This window comes from Syzygium oleosum, unplaced genomic scaffold (assembly GCF_021117445.2).
Source record: "Syzygium oleosum isolate NSW1041296 unplaced genomic scaffold, Sole_v2.1 Sole_v2.01, whole genome shotgun sequence".
NCBI classification, from domain to species: domain Eukaryota; kingdom Viridiplantae; phylum Streptophyta; class Magnoliopsida; order Myrtales; family Myrtaceae; genus Syzygium; species Syzygium oleosum.
The window spans coordinates 26,641,142-26,665,859 of NW_026607485.1; the positions used below are offsets into that span (position 1 = coordinate 26,641,142).

Genomic DNA, 24,718 nt, shown 5'->3' on the forward strand with positions numbered 1-24,718 from the left:
CCTCCCTAAGTTCTGGTCAAGGAGAATTTGTTCTTCTCCTTGTTAGATCCTACAGATAATGATACAAATAGTTCCTGAACTTTGACAACATGGTCTCTGAATTTTTAATTTACTCAATGCAGTCTCGGAACTTTAACTGTGGTCCTTGAACTTTAATTTGTTCAACAAAAAACTTTTGGGAAAGTCAATGTGTAGATCATATCGATCTGTATCTATTATATTAAGCCAAGACAACCAATCCTCTCCCTTTTATTTTCTTCTAATTTTATTAACCCAACTTTCCAAATCACATTGAATAATAGTCAAGTGCAAAAAAAAATTAAAATCCAAAACATGAATTCCAAAACCGTCCCCAACTCTGCTGTTGACTTTGTTAACCCAAGTTTCCAAATCACATTAAAAAATGCAAGTTTCCAAATCTCATTGAATAATGGTCAAGTGAAAAACGAATTAAAATCCAAAACATGAATTCCAAAACCGTCTCCAACTCTGCTGTTGACTTTGTTAACCCAAGTTTCCAAATCACATTATAACCATCCCCAACTCTGCTTATCAGCAAAATTTATTTGCAAAAACAAAAAATCAACAACATATTGCCCGAAAATTTAAGAATTAATATAACAAAAAACCCTAAACTAGTACACTCGCGCCACATATACCCTGAACTAATTTCATACCATGGAAATCCTCAATTGGTACACCCACACCACATTTACGCCAAACTGATTTTCGTAGCACAAAAACTTCCAAACTATTAAATTCCTGACAAATCTACTCTTAATTAAGCTCCGTTTGTTTTGCGGAAAATGAATGGTTTGGCAAATATTTTCCTAAAAAAATGTTTTTGCACTCAAATGAGTGTTATACGAAAGTTATGACAAAATCACCTCCCTAAGTTCTGGCCAAAGAGAATTTGTTCTTCTTCTTGTTAGATCCTACGGATAATGATACAAACAGTCCTTGAACTTTAGCAACATGGTCTCTGAATTTTTAATTTATTCAATACAGTCTTGAAATTTTAACTGTGGTCCCTAAACTTTAATTTGTTCAACAAAAAACTTTTGGGAAAGTCAATGTGTAGATCCTATCGATCTCTATCTATTATATTAAGCCAAGACAACCAATCCTCTCCCTTTTATTTTCTTCTAATTTTATTAGCCCAACTTTCCAAATCACATTGAATAATGGTCAAGTGCAAAAAAAATTAAAGTCCATAACATGAATTCCAAAACCGTCCCCAACTCTGCTGTTGACTTTGTTAACCCTAGTTTCCAAATCACATTATAACCGTCCCCAACTCTGCTTGTCAGCAAAAATGATTTGCAAAAAAAAAAAAATTCAACAAAATATTGCCCGAAAATTTAAGAATTAATACAACAAAAAGCCCTAAACTAGCACACCCACGCTACATATACCCTGAACTAATTTCGTGCCACAGAAGTCCTCAATTGGTACACCCACATCACATTTACGCCAAACTGATTTTCATAGCACAAAAAATTTCAAACTATTAAATTCGTGACAAATCCACTCTTAATTAAGCTCCGTTTGTTTTGTGGAAAATAAATGATTTGGCAAATATTTTCCTACAAAAATGTTTTGGCACTCAAATGAGCGTTATACGAAAGTTATGACAAAATCACCTCCCTAAGTTCTGGCCGAAGAAAATTTGTTCTTCTCCTTGTTAGATCCTACGGATAATGATACAAACAGTCCCTGAACTTTGGCAACATGGTCTCTGAATTTTTAATTTATTCAATACAGTCTCGAAACTTTAACTGTGGTCCCTAAACTTTAATTTGTTTAATGTGCTCCCTGAACTTGGGTACATGTTCAATTTACTCCCCGAACTATATGAATGTTTAATACAGTCTCTGAACTTAGTCCCTGAACTTGAATTAATAGAAGGATTACATCGAACACTTTTATACACTTTATGAACTAAATTGGACATGTACCAAAAATTCGTGAATGATATCGAATATATTAAAAATTCAAGGACCACATTGTACATTAGGTTAAAGTTTATGTACCATATTGAACAAATTAAAAGTTCAAGGACTATATTGCACACTGGACCAAAGTTCAAGAACTGTTTCTGTCATTTTCCCTAGATTTTACACATCAAATATGGTCATTTTCCCTAGTTGATGTATAGAATGGAGAGTATGTTGAATTTTGCATAACGAGGGGGCTAACTTGTTCTTCCTTTAAGAAACGAGACTTGAGAGAGTTTTAAAGTGAGTCCACCTCCAGGTAAGTTGGAGCAACCAAATGAGAGGGCAAAGGTGGGCAATCGCCGGGAATTAATAATGGCATCAACCCGATTTATGCACATGCTCTCTCCACTCTCACTCACATGGCCACTACTGCACTCCAAAATCTTAATGTTTCATTTTACTCGGTGCCAATTCTTGCTGTTCTGCCGCTGTCCGTTCCCCGCCCCCGAGGGCACCGTGTCGGATTCAGCTGCCAATTTGGCATCGAACTCTTCTTTGGCTCGAATAAGTCTCTCATAGTTCCTCCCTTCTCTATCAAAGCTTGCTATTTATCCGTTTTTAACATTTTCGAGTAATATTAAAGGAGTCTATTTGTGTGTTAACCTGTCTCAATCACCCAAGTTTGATGTTTCTACTTGTATATAGCAATGAATGAGCGCAGTGAAAGAAGAAAATTGGTGATCTTGCCAATGCTATAACTCGAAGCCAAGTGCTTTGAGGAAAGCCAGTGTCTTCAGAGACTATTGGTGTGTCTGTGTAGTTGAAAGTTCATTTTGCTGGGCTGCAATAACTTTATGTAGTTGCTTTTTCTTTCATAATTCTAATGCAAGGATGGGAAGTTGGGTGCGATGGCTGTTATGATCTCTTAAACAAGTTTTTTGAAGGAGTCAATTCAACCCAAATTGTATTTTTTTTTTTTTTGTAACCAAGGGAACCCCCGCACGGCCGACAGCCGGGAGGTAAACCCTGGGGGCGACACGTGCTAGCCACCACACACGTGCACCGGTTAAGTCACCCTGCGGCGCCCGGGATTCGAACACCCAACCTTTTGCGAGAGGAAGAGTGCCCTTTCCAGCAGCGCCACCCAGGCGGGTGGTTCAACCCAAATTGTATTCATACTCAAAACTAACAAGAATCATAAGTAATTGAAGTGCTTTGTGAAATGAGTTGGGAATCATCTCCATAATCATTTTGGACAGACCCTGACAAGTGAGAACATGTACACCACATCTAGCTCCATGAAAGTACAGCAAAGTATATACCCCACTTCTTTGGAAAACAGGGGCAAAAATATATTCTTTTTCCAATCTTCAGTAAAATTAGTCTGCCCTCCTTGAGAGTACTTTAAGAAAGATGAGGCATTACAGGTCCTTTAATTGGTGGGGAGCAATATATTATGTTTCCACAGGCATGCCAGAAAACAATTAGCAGTCATCTGGTGGCTGTCCGGAAGTCAAATGAGGGCTTGAACCATGATCAAAGAAACTATTGCTTAAGGTAGCCGCTCTCTTTCCATGCCCACAAAGAGCGTGATATTTCATGGGACAAATGCGCTTTGTTCCTCGCAACAAACCTTATTTTGTTTGTGCCTCCTACTTTTGAAGTCTTGTAGGTTATGCAGGGGAAAGAAGGATACAAAGGGACGACCAGCCAGTAACCCATTTCTCAGCACCATCACACAAGTCATGCTTGCAAGTTGCAAGCAACGCATGATTTGATATAAGTGCAGAATGCATGATGCATGATGCATCATCCCTTTTGAGCCTGCTAAGGTTTTAAAACATGGTTTTCTTTTCTCAAGAGACTTGTTTGGTGCTTCAAACCACATTGCTCTCCTAATCCCTTGTAGAGTGCCAGTGTCACAACTTTTGATCTAAGAAATAGGGGCATTAGCTCCATGACAAAAGATACACAAAATTATCCCGGTACTCACCTCTATCTCAGTAGTCAGCACCATCTACTTCCACACGAACTCCCGGAGGAAAATCAGCAAAGGTTATATCCATTATACTCTTAGCACTTAGCAGACGGCAGTTTTCGTGAACTGCAATGATGGAGGATCAAAAAAGACTATCAGGTGAATAGTTTTAGGAGGCAACTACTTTACTGCCACCATCATCAAAATTAATCGCCGGTAGGTACATTATTATCATGAAATTCCCCAACATATCAATCTCAATATTTCTGCAGTAAACCAAGATCCACAAAACGACTGAACGTAGATAATATCTTTTCTGATGAGAAGTTTTACAAAACTTAAGCCACTCTTATTGACTCTCGGACATGTAGCAGTTTCATTAATGTCGTGACAATGGCTGACGATAACTTCTGCAACTGACCTCAAAGCCAGTATATGGGAATGGCAAATACAAACTCAATGTGATCACCTGACTGTAGAACAACTCTAAATTCTCCTCTTGTAGATTTTGAATATCCAGAGCATCCTGAGATATCGGAATCACATTAGTTATGTTGCATGAGCACCTGCATAGACCTAAGTCCATCGCGCGGATAATGCCGTGTAAAAGCAATGGTAAATGCTTGGAAACTAAAAGAAAAGGAGAGAGGGAGGGGGACGTGCAGAGTCAAAGAATCCAGGATGTATCATGGCATCATGCGATGTGTGAAAGTGCCACTTCTAAAAACCTTCCAAATCAGAGAAGTCCAACCTCAACATGAAGCCTGAAGGAGGGGGCAAGGACATTCTATTCACCCTTGAAGGTTCTTGATTTGTAGATCTAGTGACGCATGGAATCGTTTTCTTCTTTAAGCCTCACAACTTACCCTTTGATTCACGGTTGATTTAACCTACGGTACTGTCCTAGGGAAAGACCCTTGGAATTGGTCAAAGCATACCTATTGCGAGAGAATTCGGCCCGTTTGATTTGGCGACGCGAGAAATCAGCATATCCAATCCAGCATCAGCTGGCGGGACTCAATAGCCCTTTTTCATGAGAAGTCATTGACCACTACTCGGTTGACTTAACACTTCTTTCATTTCCGCCGACGACATTAGGATGTCTACGTGTGTCCGATGTAGAGAATAGAAAGAAGAGGTAGATAAAAATCTGATCATATAATAAATAAAAATGCTTATTGCTTTCATATATGGAGAAACCCTACATCCGATTACTTTAGTTCGATGCATAGAAAGAAAGAGTCACGGATTTATGAAGAAAGCACTCAAAACCGGTATGCATATAGAAGAGAGAACAATTCATTCATTCTGTGTCCATCATCGATATCTGTGGGTCATTCTGACCAAAAGTTGCTTTACACTCGGGGCCATCTGTGGTCAATTATGTATCACAATCTGGATGAGCTCGCTTTTACACATGTCCAGAGCAGCTTCTTGATTCATGAATTATTAACTTACATGAGCTCGCGGAAACAAGGGAGCGGATGTTCCTGACGTTCCTGTGGTAAACCTGTAAACCTTCCACATTCCATGCTGAATGGTCGATAGATGCAGCACAGAATTGAATGGATCTACTCAATTAAAACATGCATCAGCTGTACAGCTTCGAGATCTGATCTTTGTAAAGGTCTACGACCCTGTCCCTCCGGATTTTCATTGTTGGAGTCATTAGACCACCATCGATCTGCAATGAGAGAGTTCAGCTGAAGTCCATGCCACAATGACAAAACTGCTCGAAAAGTTCCGGGAGCTCAACGACATACCGTAAACGGCTCATCCACGATGATCATTGGCCCAATTTGGAATGTGCACTCTGAGGTCCTGCATAAACATATGTGCTGTCTAAAGTAATTCTTTCGTAGGATTCACACCGGTTAAGAATGCAGATATGGTGCACAATTCATCCAAAGCAAGATTAGATACTTTCACGGAACCGTCCTCCACGATTGACAGACTGGTGAAAAATGCAATTGCTTCCAGATGCAGGAGAAAGTAATATATTTTCTAATCATCAAAACCTACTCTATTCCAGCATAATTAAAATGAAGTGACCTATAATTCATATATAGCCATCAAACTGAACCAACCAGCAACCAAAGCTGTATGCATTGTATGGACAGAAAGCAAATCGTCGGGATGATTGAACATGACAATATAAACATGATACAAATACAAATGCCATGTTAACAACCCTTTTATCAATGAAAAATAGACACCATTTAACTTTGTTGCATTGGAAAAAAAAAATATGCAACGTTCCTCCCCTTTTCAGGGGATTTAAGAGGTTAGTGTTGGAGGTTCTCTAAGGAATCAAGTCGATGTAAGAGAAGATAATTTCCAGCTGAAATTCAGGTGATATCAAATGATATTAAGCTGAAATTGTTTTTACAGAAAGAGCAAAGGACTCGTTGAAAGTTAATGTGCTTTAGGCAAGTCAGCAAAGTTCACGTGCTTAAAGCAAATCAGTAACCTAAAACCAAATTCATAGAAATGAAGACATTACCAGGTTCTCAATTCTTCATACAACAGACTTGACATTTTTTCTTTACTAAGTTCCACAGCATTAGCATCTACAATTGACATCCTTTTAGCAGCCAGCAGGGCCTCTTCTTTGTTCGGCACAATTATAGCTCCTAGACGCCGTTGATTCTGCATTTAACGGTCAATGTCATACAGCAAGTGGATAGCATAAGGAGGCCACAACTGAGTGTGTCACTGAAATAGCAGAATTCAGAGGGAAAAAAACACTTCAGCATATAGTCTCCTTGTTCACCTGCCCAATAACAACTATCTGTTGTATCAGGCTACTCCTCATTGCAGCTTCTTCAAGCTCTGCAGGTTCAACATTTTCACCTATATTCCAGAAATACTTTGATTAGCATAAGACAGGTACCAGAAACAGCATGTTTGTTGTTGACCAATCAATTTGTAAGCCAAAACCTTGATATGGCATTATGGAGAATTTAGACATTGGTTGCAATCATCTTAAGGATCACAAGTTACAAAGCCAATTTGTGTCAGACGGCCACAAATATAAACATTGTTTATAATCGACAGGTTATTCATGCAACAGTGCAGCCTATCATGTAAAGTACGTGTTAGTATGCATGTTCATGAAATTACCGTCGATGTACTAGACACGAGTCAAAAGAACCCTCGTATAATTTTAATTGCAGGAAAGATGATTTGGTATGATACCTGTTGAAAGGACAATCGTGTCCTTAGCACGGCCTTCGAGAACAATCACACCTCCAGAGTTACAGCTTCGCCCTGAAGAATGGTGAGGTGCCATCCAACCAACGTCACCTGAGTTGAACCAGCCGCTTGCATCCAAAACCTGACTTGTAGCTGATGGATTCTGATCCAACATTAACATAACAGATTCGGTTAAAACCATCCATTATAATGATAGAAAAGTCAGTATAATGGAGGCTTGTGCTTGAGCCACTTGTCACACCACCACGAAGTCCATTCAGCTACCACTTACATTTAATTCACCAAAATAAATTGACTGTATCACACTAACTCTACTGGTTATATATAAAAAACAATTCAATAGTTATTTTGTAAAGTATAATGTATGAATCTAAGTAACTTGGATTATTATCATAGCCGCCATAACTGAATCCTCCTATTCAAAGTACACCTATTGTACAAAAATTAAGAGAATATCGCATGTACATCATTAATTCTAATAAAGATCGTGCACATCATTTCTAATTCATGTGCATGATTATGTCCCGTGGTAAATTTAGATTCGGTAACCACTCAGCGAAAAAGATTGGTAAACTAAGAATCAGATTTCTATTTTTCCTAAAGTCCCTCACAGTAGTTATCAAAGAAAGCTAACAAATAGAAGTCTTCACCATGCATAAATGGTGGTTAACCAAATTGACGCTATATACGTGTGTGCACACGCACGCGTTAGTTAATTATGAAACCACTTACATAAATAAATAAATAAAAAGATCGAAATGATCTCAAAGTTCACTGCTACTAACTTAAGCCTTGGAAAATTATTTATACTAGCAATTTGTTAAGTATATACGTAACATGTCATGAAAAGTATCGAAGTTATCAATGTTGACCGAAAAAAGATAATACAAAATCGTCTACTAGATAAACATCACGCCAAAGCGAAATTACTAAGAAATTCCATAATTCATAAACCAAAATATTTATTGAAGTAGATGTGTTTATCTTATGGTCTTCCGCTAGTTTCAATAAGTTATGGCAATCAAAACTTGGCATGAAAAATATGGCCACGTGAATGACTCATTTTAGAGAACTAGCGAATCAGAGTTTGTAAATAGAACTATGACAGAACTTACCCTCATTGAGCAGCTGTAAATTTATCAAAACAAAGACATCACCAGGTTCCCCAATATAAAATCACTTTTATGAGGAAAAATGCCTATACTAGACCTATTTCTCCAAACCAGTACTAAACAGTGGCCATCAAGGATCAAAACGTGAAGGACAACACTCAAACTAAAAGCATGGCTCTTTGCCTAACTTGTATGGAGTAAGATTATACCCTCCATATGATTATGAGACTTGTGGGACCTGGCAAACAGCACCAGGCTTCTAGATGACCTCCAGTATCATGACAAATGGGGTTCTTACCTTGTAATAACCGTTCATCACTTGGGGACCCCTCACTTTGACAATGCCCTTTGTGCCTGGGGGAAGAACCTCATCCGTTTCAGGATGCACAATTTTGAATTCTGTGTATCGAATGGGATGCCCAATTGAACCAAGAACCTTCAGAAATCAAATGGATAACACAATTATATAATGTCTCTCTAGATGAACTCATGATAATAATAAGCGAAAAGCAGTAGCTATGGAATCTGCGAGAGAGAGAGAGAGAGAGAGAGAGAGAGAGAGAGAGAGTATTCTCAGCAAAGAGAAACAGAGTGGCAGTTGACCTAAGGGAGAAAACTCATCCAGCAACTAGAAAGTCAAAGCATCAGCAATATATAAGGTAAGAATGATAATTGAACTCTATGTAAAAGAATCTCTACATAATCAGATCAAGTCATGGATGCTTTGATTTTAATAATTGGATAATTTAACGGTGATGAGCGGTATGATTATACCACCAAACCTTCTTTTATTTCCATTATATCTGTTTTTTCCAAGTTCCTTCTCTAAGTGTGGACAAAGATGAGACACAAGCACAAAAATTGATCATGCAAAGCAATTTCAAAAAAAATTTTTTTTTACTAAAAGTGACATGGGTAACTGAATTAATGGATAATGGCCATGCAACAGCAAACTTCATAGTTATCGAATTTGTTTCCTTCTTGATAGCCCCACATTAATCTAACTAAACGGTAAGTATAGCTGTAAAATCTACTTTTGAGTAGCTTTTGCTCTTACATTGCAGGTAGGTCTTCGAGCAGCAGTAACAGGAGAACATTCTGTTAGACCATACCCGTTCTGTACAGTTACACCAATGGCCTGCAGCAGACATCTCAACTGTTACAAGGAACACCAACATTCTTACGTGTCTTAAGTAAATAAGAGTCCAACCTCAAAGAACTTATCAATAAATGTAGGCAAACTTCCACCTCCACTGATGCCAGCCTGCATTTTTCGAAGACAAAGATTCTCTGTCAAAAACATAAATGTTTGTTGCTGTAATAGGAAGGATAATATACCTTTTTGTTGCTTAATAACGAAAGATAGCTTACTTATTAACAACTAAGAAGACAACATAAATCTAAGTTAATGACAATCATCTGGAAGTACAACAAATCTCAGATTTAGTTCCTAAGGGAGAGGAAAAATTTGTTTGACTTGCTTTGTGTCACCAAAATTGATGGAATTGAAAAATATAGAACTGTCTGCCAACTCCAAACAGTAATGTTTGGGTGGAACTTGAGAGGAAAAGACCTTGTGCAAGGAAGAACATCAATTATGCTAATTGCAGAGCAGAAAAGGAACGCCGCATTTTCATCCTCACTTTCTGACCTAATCATCGTTCAGTTACTGTACCCCTATGCAGTCTGCTAATAAAAATAAACTCAGCTCACAAGGGTGATCTCAACGACCACTGCTCTTAATGCCACATAGCAGATCAGAAGACAAGTACCTTTGATATTCCAATGGCTGAATGAATCTTACTGTAAACTATCTTCCTTGCTAACATGTGTAGGGGCCACAAGATAGCAGCAAAGATTCTTGCCAATAGACAATCCAACATTGAAACAAGATATAAGGGTTCCTTCTGATCCCTCGTCAGATATTTTCCCTGTGAAAAAATACAGCTTATATAATAACTCAAGTGCAGATCTTCTCAGTCCAAGTTTATATTGTGATTATTTAGATCGTGTTTCCTCAAAATGTAATCATTCAACTATATATAGAACAGAGTAGGTGCAGTTGCTTAAGAGTATACAAACAATCAACCCTTCTTATTCAGGAAAGGCTTTGTACAGACTGTTGTTATTTGTTGTACATATAGATCATGATACTTGCTTATGAAGTAAGTTGACATAATATATTGTTAGTAGTAGAACTCTGAATTGCACCTAAGGGCAGGGTCAGGCAGCACGTGAAGGAAGGTTTCACCAGTATTGTAAAAACATAAGTTTGTAATGCTGAATGCCATGAAGATGGTCTTATTCGCAAAATAAATAACACTAACTAGCAAATAATTATGAAGACTGAACCTATGTAGAAAGAGTAACAATTTCAGACACTGGTCTTAAAAAAGAAAAATTGACATACTAGAAAGCTGTATATTTTCATGCTTAATGAGATCTTTATTCAATTAGCTTTAACATAGACAAATGGATCCCAACCATGAAATGGTCAATACAACTCTTTAATGTGGAACCTACAAATTACTATTATCTAGTCTTAGATGATAGACATAGATACTTCGTAAGCTGTGATCAAGAATTAACCTCATATATCCTCTTGAAATCCATAAATGCCATACTGATCTTGATGAAAGTGAATGCTATAAGCTTGCGAGCTGCGGAGCCTGTGGATAACTGTTTCTGAATCCCACTTCAGCAACAAAAAAATTTGAGATTACTCAATGCAACAACAGGTCTTTTCTTTAGTAAAAAAGAAACATTGACTAAAGTAGATCCCATTCTGGTATAAGTTTTGCAGAATAATAAAATGTAATGAAATTGATCTTAGGGTCTGTTTATTTGAAGGAAAACTGTTTCCAAAAAATTGTTTTCTGACTTTCTGATGTTTAGATGATGGAAAACTAATCAATCTACGGAAATTATTTTTCATGAACCGAAAACAACAATCTTAGTTTGGAAGAAACGACTTTCTTTTTTGACAAGAAGGAAATCACTTTCCCTAAACCACCAAACAAATGAAAACTTGAAAATGATTAGCATGGAAAATATTTTCCTTTATAATGAAGTTATCAGTGAAACAAACGATTCACTCTAAGGGCTAAGTCAAGTAGGTCAACAATGTACACCGGCTTCTTGTGCTCTAGATGGCCAATAGGTTCAAGGAAAACACGTAGAAAGAGTCCATGATTATTTTGGTTGGTGAAAGCTCTCCATCACTAGACTTTCATCGAAATATTGTAAAGCTATACAGAATACTATATACTCACTCTTCTATGGAGTAACATTCCATATAGTGTAACCAATAGCATGCCAAAAGACATCTCCATATTATGATGCAGCACTACATAATTATTTCAATGACTGGAAGAGGTACCTGTAGAGTGTCTCATATACTAAAGGGACGGAGATAAGGTAATGTGGTTGGTATTGTTGCAAGTCCTCCTATAATGTGTACAATAAAAGATGAGATAAGAAGATTCATATACTGGAATGAAGACTGTAATTTACAAAATGAATGCCCTCAGCCACAGCATTTAAGTAAATACAGTTTGGTGTAATCGCCCAACACCATATAGAATCAATTAGCAAAACAAAGGATCACAAAATATCTATTAAGTCATGCAGAAAGCTTATAAGTTATGGAAGCAGAAACCTCTACAATCTACCCGATACTACCTTCAGGCACCTCACGGTTGTGTACACTTGCTCAACTCCATGAGTGAAAATGAAGTATTCACAGGCACGTTCATAGGCATGCCATGGTGGAAGGATACTCAGAAATCTATCCCCAGGTACAGCAGGTACAATATCCCACAAGTTCTTTATCTGAAAAACAATTAGCTTAAGAAGTGATGTGCTGCTTCTCATCATGCGAAGCCATCAACAGGATTCAGAAGGAGAAGTGTGTCTTCAAACGGAAAAGAAAAAGGGAAAAAATAACTTAGACATCATGATATTCTTCAGTAGGAAACATTGCTTAAAACTTTCAGTAACAGCAAACAAAACACATGCACCAGCTTGACAATCTTGTCATGGAATCACATTCTCCATATAACAACGAGTGCTCTTAGGTAATCAACAAAATAAATTGAGAGAAAAATTAGTTGCATTGGCATAGTATGAACAGAATGAGAAAATTCACGACTAGGATTAGAAGTCTAGAAAAAGAACAATCACTTTCAGTTTCCGCGTCAGCCAGAATTACTGAAGACCAACTGCAGTTGTGGAATAGGCCTTTCTCTTACAGGTCGTTTTGTGCCACAATACAGCTATTGACAGACGTAGACATACACTTACCCCTGAATCTTCTGATATTAAAAGTCAAGATTGAACTTATCGTAAACTTTAGGAGTTGGTGCATTGGAAATGCCAAGTGAAATTTCATCAATATGTTCAGCTTCTGGCTAGGGTGTACATCATGTGCTGCGGTCATATTTTTTCTACACCGTATTGAAACCCCATGCAAGAAAATATACCAAACTATGCAAAATGCCAGTTATATATATCTCCTAGCAATCCACTTGTCGGTTAAAGCAAAACCTACAGTGCACCATATGATATGTATACATATAGATATTATTTCTTCTAGTCACAAATGATAAGCAAGTCAAAGCAAAGGTACCAAATAAACATTCAACAGAACCATATAAATTCCAAGAAAAAAACTGTGGCAGTTGGAAAACTTACCAAAATACTAGAATTAAGATCAAGTTATTGAGTTATCAGTGCCTACTGCTAAAACGGAAAACCTTAAGCCTCAAAGAGAAACATATAAAACCTGATGTAAGAAATTTCGATGTGTCAGCATGACGCCCTTTGGATTACCGGTGGTGCCGCTTGTATACATAAGCGTAGCAACATCATCAGAGCTGATGAGTTCATAGTCATGGGGATTCCCTGCAATTGGATTACCTCGTCAACAACTTCCTTATAACCTTTTCAAGATAATTACAAACAAGGTTTTTCTTTTGGGGTCAGAATTACAAACAAGGTTAAAAGCGTATAAGTTAGGTTATTTTGTGATGTTTAACTCTAATTAACTATATATCCCTTCACAGTTGAATAGCTTGTTGCAAGAGCCATGCAAAACACAAGAATCTCTCTATGGAAATAGTGTGTAGTACACAGGAAAATTTAAGATAGATAACTAGTTGAAATTTTGCCTTGCTCACTTAGTACTACTAACCCTTGCTCCAAACTATAGCATAAATTCTTTTATCCTAGTTTTTTTTTAAACATTTTCCACCTACATTAATCAAAATCTTCATCAACAGTCTTCTACTGAATTAATCAGTTGTTCAGCTGACAGATCGAATGAAAAGATTTCTAGAGATGCATGTCTGGTACATGATAAGAAGGAACAATGTCAAAAGTTCAAAGCTGAATGCTTCTAGTCCACTTTTAAACACGAGTCTCTAACAGATGGTACAACGTCTAGTCAAGTGTGCTTAATTTATTTGCTTCGGGATCTCTGATGTAACTAACTGGAATTACAGGAAGAGCCAAGCAGAATGGGTACATTTGATTCTGAAATATCTGCTCCCTTATATGTAAACGTAACCATCTTCATCAAATGATTTGTCTCCGCCAAGACATAAAAAAAGGAATTCTTGAAGTAGCCAAAATAAACTTGTGTGATAAACCAGAAGCACTGGTTTCACTTAAGACATATCGGCAACTTACAGGTATCATTGGATGAAAGCAGATATTTACGACTGTCTTGTCCCAAATGTATGATTTCATTGTAGCTAAAGACGGGTATCTCCTCAGTTCCTCTAATGGAAAGGGATGCTTTATCCCCCCATAGTAGAATAACAAATCTCATAGAGGCCTTATCACAGAAGACTTCCGCAATCCGATTGTATAATTCAGGACTATCAACAGCAAGGGCAACACTGTGATGGATTGAAAAAGGAATTAATAGTGCTCCTTGATTCCGTCAAGTTTAAAAGGGAACAGACAAAAAGACAAAAATCACATCTGAAGTTGAAACCAGACACTTAGCAACAAGCATTCCCAAAACCCGAAAGTTGGTCTGGAAAATTGTAGATTATCATCTATCACTGGCAATGAAATATGCCCATAATGGCTCAATTTCCAATGATGGTGTATGCCAGAGATAGAATGAAATAAGAAGCAAAAGTTTGCTAAATGCTTATCCAGTTAAAAAGTTTGCATCGTCTTAAAAAAAGGTTAGCTATGTCCAACTGAATCGATTATTACCCAGGAGGGAACTGGACCTTGCCAGTACTTACATCATTGAAAAGTTATGTTATGGTCTTGCACTGCAGTAAAAGATGAAGAAATAAGCACACTAACTAATGGAGGATCTGTTAAGTTGACTGAGTATATAGCAAGAGAAGTAACATGTATATAACAGGTTATTAAGACTTTTATTTCAATGGAGGATATTAATATCAAGGACAAAAAATTATCTGGACCTTTCAGAATGCTGGTATATTTGCAATAGTTCTTCGACAGATGACCTTGATCCCCTAACCACATTAATAGCTCCAGTGGCCATTATACCTATTTAAACATGTCGTCCCCAATGAGCTCAATTCGAAGATCAATGCATGAGAGAAAATATCATAAATTAAATTGATCAGATAACTATACAAAAAGTCAAAATGCATCAGATGCCAATAAATCCTGTTAACACACTATGTACTCATGAAAAGTCTTTTTACAGGAGAAAGAAGGGCCATTATTTGACGGACTGACAAATAATGAGATACATGGAAGATTGCGCAAGGCATCAAGCAACGACTCTGGCACAGCTCGCACAGCTTCACAAGAGAATTCATAGTAAAACATGACAAGTATACACGTGGCACAGAAAAGAAATGGAAAAGCAAATGACCGTTAGCTAAAAATCTATAGTTGCAAGCTTGCAACCCAAGAAAAAAGAAAACACACATGAGTCCTAACTTGAAGAAGCTATCATACATGGCATCCGCATCTAGCCACAAAGCACTATGTTACATTACTATTAATGAAGAGACACCTTCATCTTAAATGGTCGAAGAAGCATTTTCGCAGAAAGGTATTTGCTAATGAAGGAAGAAATGCATTTAAGATTCAAATTCCTCGCAATATAAGAAGAAAAGCTATCTTCTTTGTCTCACAGTACCTAGGTTCCTATCCCCTTTAAAAACAATAGTTGACCCCTAGCCAAAAAGCAATCAATCCTTGCTCTAGGAAGAGTTGGATTAAATTAAGTTCATATCAATTTACAAGTCTCCTTATGCAAAATAAAAGTGCCAAAAAAAAAAAGCCAAACAAGAATGCTGAAAGATGGAAAGTCGGAGCTCCCAAAAATATGTAAATACAAAAATAAGAAGTTGTCTGTGAGCAGAAAACTCTCTTTGATAGATGTCACAGAAATCAGAAAAGGTTGAGCTGTAACCAGAAAGCATGTATAACTAGAAGAAAAGGGTGACCTAAGAATCATTTGGCAGACCCACTACGGAAATAAAATTTATATTGATTACTTCCAAACGTTAATGTAGCCTTCACTTCTTGTATTGACCTTATGACCAGGCCAAAGAGGCATGTATGAAGATAGTTAGTTCCGTCTGATGGATGACCATCCTAAATACTGGTGGTTTTCTGAAAGAAGTTTGGTTTTCGCAATAAAATCGTAAGGCAAAAAATTAAATCCCTTCCATTGTGGGTGTCAAGAAATAACAGCATTACACCGCATCAAGCCAAAATTCGATGCTGTACACCAAGAAATATTCTACAGGACAAACTACAAGAGAAGTTGCAGGGAACAGGCTTTAGCTACTGACTGGAAACAAAGTAATTACTAAAGGATCACAGAATTGAAGACAGTCCCAAAACATCAACCATCAGTCTGAAAGAAATAGAATGATTTACAAATTGAATAAGAGATGTTCAATATGAAGTAAGAGGAGCACTGAATGGATATATCTGAAATGTAAATATTCAGCCACCAAACAAAACAATCTAACAGCACAAGAAACAGATTTTCTCATTTACAAGTGAGGACTAAGGAGCACTTCACACATCATTTATCGCTTCTTCATCAGTTCACTCAATTCTGCATACATGAAAAGAAAAAGGAACTTCTAGGTCAAGCCTTAAAATAATGTCAAACATACCAAAGAATTTGTAGATGAATCTAACTTGAAAAGGGAGACTACTGCAGCTGAACTGAAGAATAAGCCCCAAAATAATGTCACATACATAGCAAATTAATAGTCAATAAATCTAACTGAAAAAAGAAAAAGGGATCATAGATGAATTGAAGATACGATTAAGCATATAATCAGAAATGAGTAGGGAGGAAAAGACCTGGCCAAAAGAAAAAGAATAGAGAGGAAAGACTACATGTAAGAGTATGTTTCCTCGACAAATAATTGGGGAAAGGTTGCTATATTACATGCCTTGATCGGCAATAAGCCAGCGGCACGAATTATCAGCGTAGAGTGCTAGTTTTTCATCTGGTTTGACTCCAATGACTCTTAAACCTTCAGAGAAATTCAAGATTTCTTGCTCCAGCTGCATCAGGAAATAAAACCAATGACTTGTTTCTCAGCCAGCAATAAGCAACACCATTGAGGTGGTATTCATGTCTAGGTTTTGATCGTCATAAATAATAAGGTGGAACAACTTGAATGATATAGAACATGATCAAGAGCGCTAATTCACTGCACCGCCACATTCACTTACTGCAGAAAGGCTTTCCGCCTACTAATACAAATCATATATGAGCATTCAATGCAGAATGAGATGACTGACCTTATCACACTTTGAATAAACAAGTTTTTTATAGTTTGAAGTCTATATATCCAAGTTCTCTCTGTGAACTAGGATATCTATAGGACAAGTTCTGGAGTTAGCTTGCTTGACAAACAATTGAGCATAAAAGATGAAGATAAAAGGAATACGAGAGAAAAATAACAGATACCATGAATGTAGACAAAAATCACAAGGACAAGAAGCAAACTTTATCCCATTAAGTGGGGACGAATATAAGGATCTTTATGCTATTGAGCATTACTTAGTATCAACTATCAAGTCTTCAGTGAGATGAAGGTCATGATTTTCCCTTTCTATCATATAAAGGGAAAAAGAGAGAAGAAAAATCAAGACAAACCACAAAATACATAGTCTATCCCTTTACATTTTCCCAGTAAAGAACTCTACAAAGTGCTGAGCAAATCCAGAAAGCATATTTGAAAAGATGTAAAGAACTAATAAATGCAGTAGTACAATAAACGCCAAACAACTGAAGAAGGAAACGATGGCCGGAGCCAGGTGGGCAATGTTTCTAGGGAGGAGATTTTTATACTCAAGAAGCGTCATTACTAGAGTTCCCATTTCTCAGCAAACAACTTAATTGTTCCCCTTTTTGTTACCTGACTATAAGTAATGTTTGAAGGTGGGTTGTGATAAGGATCAACCAGGGCAATTCTATCTCCATACTTCTCAGCAGAGAACCTCCAAATGTCAGGAACAGCTGTCCACTCGTCCGATGCCAATCCATCACCACTCGACAATAAAGCGCCTTCCAGAATTGGTGAATATCGTCTCATCTGCTTTTCATCTGTCTAAACAAAAACCATAAACATGTAGAACACTGGAGATTCCTAATCCATTCACTCTCTTTCCGATGCGGAATCATCTTAGAAAGCAAATACAACAACATAAAGTGACTGGATACCTTAAGCTAACAGAAAACTCTCACGGACTTGACACTGACCATGCCCACAAACTCGATAAAGCATTTATATGTAATCCAATTAATTTATGGATGATGGGCACGGAACATGTCGATTCAATCATCTAAAAATGTTACTTGTGGGAGCCTAATGAGCTGAAGACCAAAACCATTCCATCTTGTCCCGAATACAGAGAGTGTTCAGATAATAAAATCGAAACAATCGGCAACAAGAAAGTAAAAATCCTGATCTTTTACCACCAGTGTTCCACAAATATGCATAGCTGGCACCAAACAGCAATACATTTTCGCATTCTAAGTACCAAATGCAGAATCCAGCCTTTCTATCCTTAAGCAAATTATTTGCCACAGCCTGCAAAACTTACTGCTCCGGAAACCATAACATGTTAGGCAAGTGCACAAAATCAGTTACAACGACGACGATCGGAAAGAGGACAGTGTTACACTCCATGTTACACCTACAGAAGAATTTGCTTCTGATAACTTATCTCTACCAGGACTTATCCACCATGAGCTACTTAAATAGTCGAAACATCGTGATCTTGCATTTTAAGTATAATATTTCATGATCACAGCGATAACAGGAGAAGAGAAAGCCCAAACTCGAGAGATTCCCGTCGTGTTTGTGCGGAAGAACACTCTTCAACAACAGATCGATCGTCTCACGAGACGATCGCCGAGCGTACAGAAGAGAGAGAAACAAAGACAGAGCAACCCGGGGACAGAATTACCTTGGATTGGCACGAAACGCGCAGGGGACGATACCGAGACGGTCCCCCGCAGGTCGCGGCAGAGTAGGATCCCGCTCCACCGAGCGCGGGGCGGTAACGAGGGAAGGCGAATCGGAAGCCGCGACGGCGATCGAGAGAAGCCGCGACGGAGATCGACGTCAGAGGGCTCGCCCTCGCCATCGCCGCCGCCGCCGCCGTGGTCGTCGCCGCCACCTTGCTCGGGGAAGACGCAGCAGCCGCTGAGGAGCTCAACATCGAGAGGCGGCAAGCATCAATGATCGAGCCACGCCGGCGCAACGATGAGGAGAGAGAGAGAGAGAGAGAGAGAGAGAGTGACAGAGTGTTTGTCGGAGCGTGCGGGCGTTGGGATTTTCAAGAAGCGCTGTGATTGCAGTGAGAGAGAGAGAGACAGACAGACAGACAGACAGCGGGCGTACTCGTCCAAAACCAACTGTCTGGAAGAGCCCGACACGTGGCGCGCGCTCGTTCGCCGTCCGGTCCGACCACGTTGAAGTGGAGCTCCCCCCGTCTGTCTCCTCGAATGGAATGGAGATGATTTAAAGGAACCGTGGTCGGCCCACGAAAAGAAAAGTCTTAGCCGTTGTGATCGATGGTCATCTTGCTTTGACATTTTTTTGTGAAAGTCTTCCTTGTTTTTTTGGGCTTAGGTTAATGGAACACCGTAAAAAGAAATATCAGGAATTATTTGCTTTTTGCTTTTTGGGTAGTATATATAATATGTGACGTACCGGATATCTCTTATAATTAATTAGGAATGATCAGTTGATTCAGTAAATTTTTGTCCATTTTCCTTTCTCGTAAGCAATATCCTAGATATGTTCTTGTGTTGTGCGATGAGTAATACTAGCAAATCACGAAATTCTCTTAGGCTGCGTTTGGTTGTCCGGATTTCTAAATAGAATAGGACTGGATAGGATAGGATAAGAAATCCTGGGATTTCTTCATATCCTATCCACTGTTTGGTGGACTACGGATTTAAAGTCGGATAGGATAATTTTTTTTTTGTTGCTATTCACGGGTCCGGAGGAGTCGGTGAAGGAAAAAAAGCCGAGAAATTTTTTTGGTGAAAGCGCACAAAGTGTGGGGATGAAGATGACGGCGAGTGGAGCGTAGGGTTTCTGGAAACATAGGTATTAGAAATCCTATCCAGGTCTATCCCACCTCTCCTCGGATTTTTTTATCCGAGCTATATCCGGTTTATATCCGACCTTATCCTATCCTGGACCAACACCAAACACAGGATAGGATAAAACATATCCTATCCTGACTTTTATCCGATCGACTAAACGCAGCCTTAAGGTAGTAACCGTTAAATGGGATTTTTCATACAATAAAAGGCATAGAATTTCGCTCGGGGTAGCTCCGACTTTTAAGTGTTGCATACGAAGGCAAAAACTTTGGTCGGATGGGACAATGTTGACCACCCTTAGAATTTTCGTTAGAATGTGCGTAGGCGACGTCTTAGGTGGGCAAACGGACGCTGACATGATTACACGAGTACCATAACCTGGCTTTCATAAATAATAAAACGGCATCATCCTCCACATATAATGAAAAACACAATGCCGTTTTCAACTGAATTGAAGGTAAGCTAGAGTCACAAATTAGGCCTTGGGATTAGCGTATAGCGAGATAAAAGGAGGCATATTTAGGAAAGTTTGGTGAATGTGCTATGATTTTGTGAGGTACCCAAGCCCCAATTCGTGTAACCATTCTCTCAATCTGATTTTTTTTTTCAAATCTCAATCTGATTTGAAGCCCTAATATTTGAGTTAAAAAACAATGTCATTTCCATTATATGTTAAAGCCACCATCGTTTTAATTGTCCATGGATGCCAATTTGCTGACATGGGCATTCATTATTTGCCATATGAGCGTTCATTTGCCACCTCAAGATCTCACGTACATACATTTTGACAGAAATTCTAACGATGACAAAAATTGTCTCTTTAGTAAAAGTTTATATCTTTTCATGTGGAATTTGAAAGTTTTGGCCAAAATTGTTTTCGGGTGAAAATTGGTGTCTTTTTATGTAAGATTTAAAAGTTGAGCAAATATTACCCCTCATAAGAAAATTTGTGCAGCTTTTGTAAAGAATTCTCGTCAAATATCACGATAACATGTTATATGGTTTAAAAAAAACTAGGAAAATAACAAAATTAATATTTATAAGAAACTATAAAAGAGAAAAGTTGAATAAATGAGAAAATAAAAACATGGGAAGAGAGTGTGCAGTAGCAGTTGATAACCAATCACTTCCTCGAACTCTCGTTAGCTTAGATGATGGTGTTAAATTATTTCTTGAGTTTGAGCGCGTATACAAGACCCAATCCAAACATGGAACATTTATTTCGCATGTAGGACCAAGTAAGAATTTTGGACTGAAACAGTGAACATGGCCTGTTATCTTTCTAATCAATCTCAATTATCTGCTATCGAGTGGAAGCCTCTTTAGGAAATATGGTCGGGAAAACCTATTGACTACTTCAGATTACGGATATCTGGATGCCTGCGTATGCTCATGCGAGTGATGGTAAACTTGAGTTGAGAACGAAGAAGTACATATTTATGGGTGATGCACAAGGAGTGAAAGGTTACTGGCTGTAGTGCACTGATCCCAGATCTCCTGGTATTCTAATTAGTAGAGACATGATCTTCAACAAGAGTGCTATGCTTCGAAAGAGGGGTCTTGAGACACAACCGGCAGGGAAATCGAATTATGGTGTCAGTAGTAAGGTGGAGCCTTCGGAGACCTCAAAGATAACTAAGGAAGAGATTGCGGATGAGGCCACAGTTCCCAAAGACGGTGATACAAAACACTCATTAGAGCCACAGCACAATATAGCCACGGGCAAACAGAGAAGGACAAACAAACTATTGGTACGTTATGGTTATTCTAATATCGCCTATGCATTGAATGTAGATGATGAAGTGGAAACAAATTAGCCTTCCTTATATTTTGAGGCGATGGCTAGTGCTGAGTCGTTGGAGTGGCTAGAGGCTATAAGTGAAGAAATGGAATCACTTTGTCGGAATTAGACATAGGAGCTGGTCAAAGTACCCAAAAGCCAGAAGATTATCAGATGCTCATGGGTCTACAAACGGAAGGAAGGCATTACTGATGTTAAGGCAACCACATTCGAGGCAAGACTTGTTGCAAAGGGGTGTACTCAATGAAAGGGCATCAAGTACAATGAGGTGTTCTCTCATGTGATAAGACATGCCTCATTCGTGTATTACTTGCCTTAGTTGTTGCAAAGGATCTCGAGTTGGAGTGGCTGGATGTGAAAATAGCGTTTCTTCATGGTGAGTTGGAGGAACAAACTTACATGAGGCAGCCGGAGGGATTTGCTATTTCAAGAGACCATATTTGCTTAGTAAAGAAATCTTTGTATAGGTTGAAACAGTTTCCTAGATAGTGGTATAAGCATTTTGATTGTTTTGTAACTAGTAAATACTAATTGAAAAACTAGTTTTATAGCCGTGTTTATTAGAGGAGATTGGAGGATGAGTCTTTGATTTTATTTGTTATTATATGTTGATGATATTTTAATAAAAACTAAACATAGGTCTAATATTAATGTGCTGAAGCAGTAACTAAGTGCTAAGTTTAAAATGAAAGATTTAGGTGCTGCTATGAAAATATTGGGTATAAAGATTTTGCGTGACAAGGCTGTAGGAATGGTGCGCATATCTCAAAAATAATATATTGAGAAGATTGTGGCGCGTTTTAATATGCAATAAGCAAAATTTGTAAGTACACCTTAAGCAGCACACTTTAAACTTTCAAATAAGTTATCACAGCAGACTGAGGAGAATGAAGATCATATGTCTCGTGTTCTTTATACTAATGTAGTAAGTAGTATTATGTACACCATGGTATACACTTGGCTTGATATTTCACAAATTGCAAGCGTTGTCATTCGTTAAATGAAATGTCCAGGTAACACTTATTCGGAAATTGCAAAATGGATCCTCATATACTTAAAAGGGACAGTAAACGTTGCATAGTATATCAGAAGGATGGTAATGGCAATGAGACCACAAGATATGTGGATTTAGATCACATCGGTAACTTGGATGACTGCAAATCATTAGCGAGATGCGTGTTTACGCAAGTAGGTGGTGCAGTAAGTTGAAGGCGTACTTACAGGATGATGTTACCTTGTCTTCAATCAAGGCACAACAAATGACACTAACATTTATATCGAAGGAGGTGATATGGCTCAGGGATTTGCTTTCGGACCTTGGATTGCAGCAAAAAAGTGTCATTATACACTGTGACAACCAAAGTGCGATATATCTGGCTTATAATCCGATATATCACAAGAGAACGAAGCACATCAACATTAGGTACCATTTCATGCGAGATGTCATAGCAAAAGAGAAGATTGTTGTGAAGAAAATAGCAACACCGGAGAACCCTGCAAACATGATGATGAAGCCCGTTCCTTTGGCAAATCTCCAGCTCTACTGGAGCTCGATTGACGTCTGTAAAGTATGAGCACCCGTCAGGGCGTTGGAGAGTTGATATGGATGACGAGCACCATGACTTAGCTCCAAACATTGAGCCAAGGTGGAGAATCATTAAATTATGTCTTGAGTTTGAGCCCATAGACAAAACTCGACCCATACGTGGAACATTTATGTTCAAAGTCACACGCAAAATGCACTATGTTGAGCGGGCAAACATTAAATGAAGAAGAAAACCCTGAATGTCCTCTCCACCTGGGAAGCATGCAAATATGGACTTTTTTTCTCTCTTTTGTTAATGCCTGCACATAGCTCCTGCTTTGTCCCTCTATCATTTAAGGAGCTGAGTGCCATTTTTTCTCCCTCTTTAAATGGATGTCCACGAAAATTGGAGGGCGCCACTGTCGCTTAAGAGATATGTCCCGTGGGCACCGTTGTTGCCTTTTTATTGAGTCTATTTTTGTCCTGTTTCCTTCCTTTTCTCATATAAAAGGAAAGGACGTATAAAGACCAACGAGGTAGAGTGAAGAGTGAGCTCAAGAGACAGAGAGACAAGAGCTCAAAGAGATTTGTGCGTAGAGTCAACTCTATCGAGTTGAGTATAAATTAGGGTTGGGAAACACTCGAGCGTTTAAGTAACTGTTAGCCCCTATAATTCTCAGATTTATTAATTGATCATTTGTTGGCTCTTTCCTTAGACATAGGTTCTAACATTCGGACCGAACCACGTAAATTTCTTATGTTCTTTTTATTGTTCCTCGTTTTATTTCTCTGCGGTTTCTATAGCTCCCAATTTAATTGCAAAGTTGCGATCCACTTCTGCTGCATCACCAATTACAATAATTGGTATCAGAGCTAAAACTTTGCAATAATGTCTAGAGCAAAAGTAAAAATTGAGAAATTTAATGAGTGGAATAACTTTAGATTATGAAGTGTCAAGATAGCAGCGCTATTAACAACTCAAAGTTCGACTGAGGCATCGGAGGGTAAGGCTCAGTTGCCTGAAACAATTAAAGATGCCGAAAAGGGCAAGCTAAAGAGAGAGACAGGGAGTGTAATCATGTTAAAACTATCAGATGAGGTTACTATCCTCGCTTACCCCCAACCCCTCCTCCTTTCTCATTTGTGATCTTTAACTTGGTGTGATCTGTTCCTTGTCATCAATTGGTATTGTCAGCAAAGACCTAGCGCCAAGGTTGACATCCATATCAATATTTACATGCCTATGGACCAATATTAAACAACAAAAAATAAAAAATTAGTTTGAGGACACTACAAAAAACATGGATTTTGCCACGGAAATTTGCGACGGGGAATTTGTCGTCGCAAATTTGTGACGAAATTTGCGACGGAATTTGCCACGAAATAAAAATTCGTCGCAAATTTGCGACGGAAAAGTGGTCATCGCAAATTTGCGACGGAAAACAAATCCGTCGCAAATTAGCGACGACCACTTTTCCTTCACAAATTAGCGACGGATTTATTTTTCGTTGCAAATTTGCGATGAATTTTTATTCGGATTTATTTTCAGT

The 24,718-nt window shown here is 38.2% G+C and overlaps 1 protein-coding gene across 1 annotated transcript; it reads right to left on the minus strand.

The window, feature by feature from the left end:
• Nucleotides 1-5,201: 5,201 nt before the first annotated feature.
• LOC115686294 (probable acyl-activating enzyme 16, chloroplastic) lies at nt 5,202-19,092 on the minus strand. The gene is made up of 18 exons (XM_030611527.2): nt 18,693-19,092; nt 17,639-17,830; nt 16,664-16,778; nt 14,693-14,780; nt 13,935-14,146; nt 13,030-13,148; nt 11,928-12,077; nt 11,626-11,693; nt 10,836-10,941; nt 10,019-10,177; nt 9,457-9,510; nt 9,304-9,384; nt 8,545-8,682; nt 7,117-7,276; nt 6,692-6,771; nt 6,422-6,567; nt 5,682-5,739; nt 5,202-5,602 (listed from the first exon to the last, which is right to left on the minus strand). Exons 1-18 carry the CDS (start codon nt 18,945-18,947, stop codon nt 5,510-5,512), a joined length of 2,274 nt encoding a protein of 757 aa, XP_030467387.2. The 5' UTR covers nt 18,948-19,092; the 3' UTR covers nt 5,202-5,509.
• Nucleotides 19,093-24,718: the final 5,626 nt, after the last annotated feature.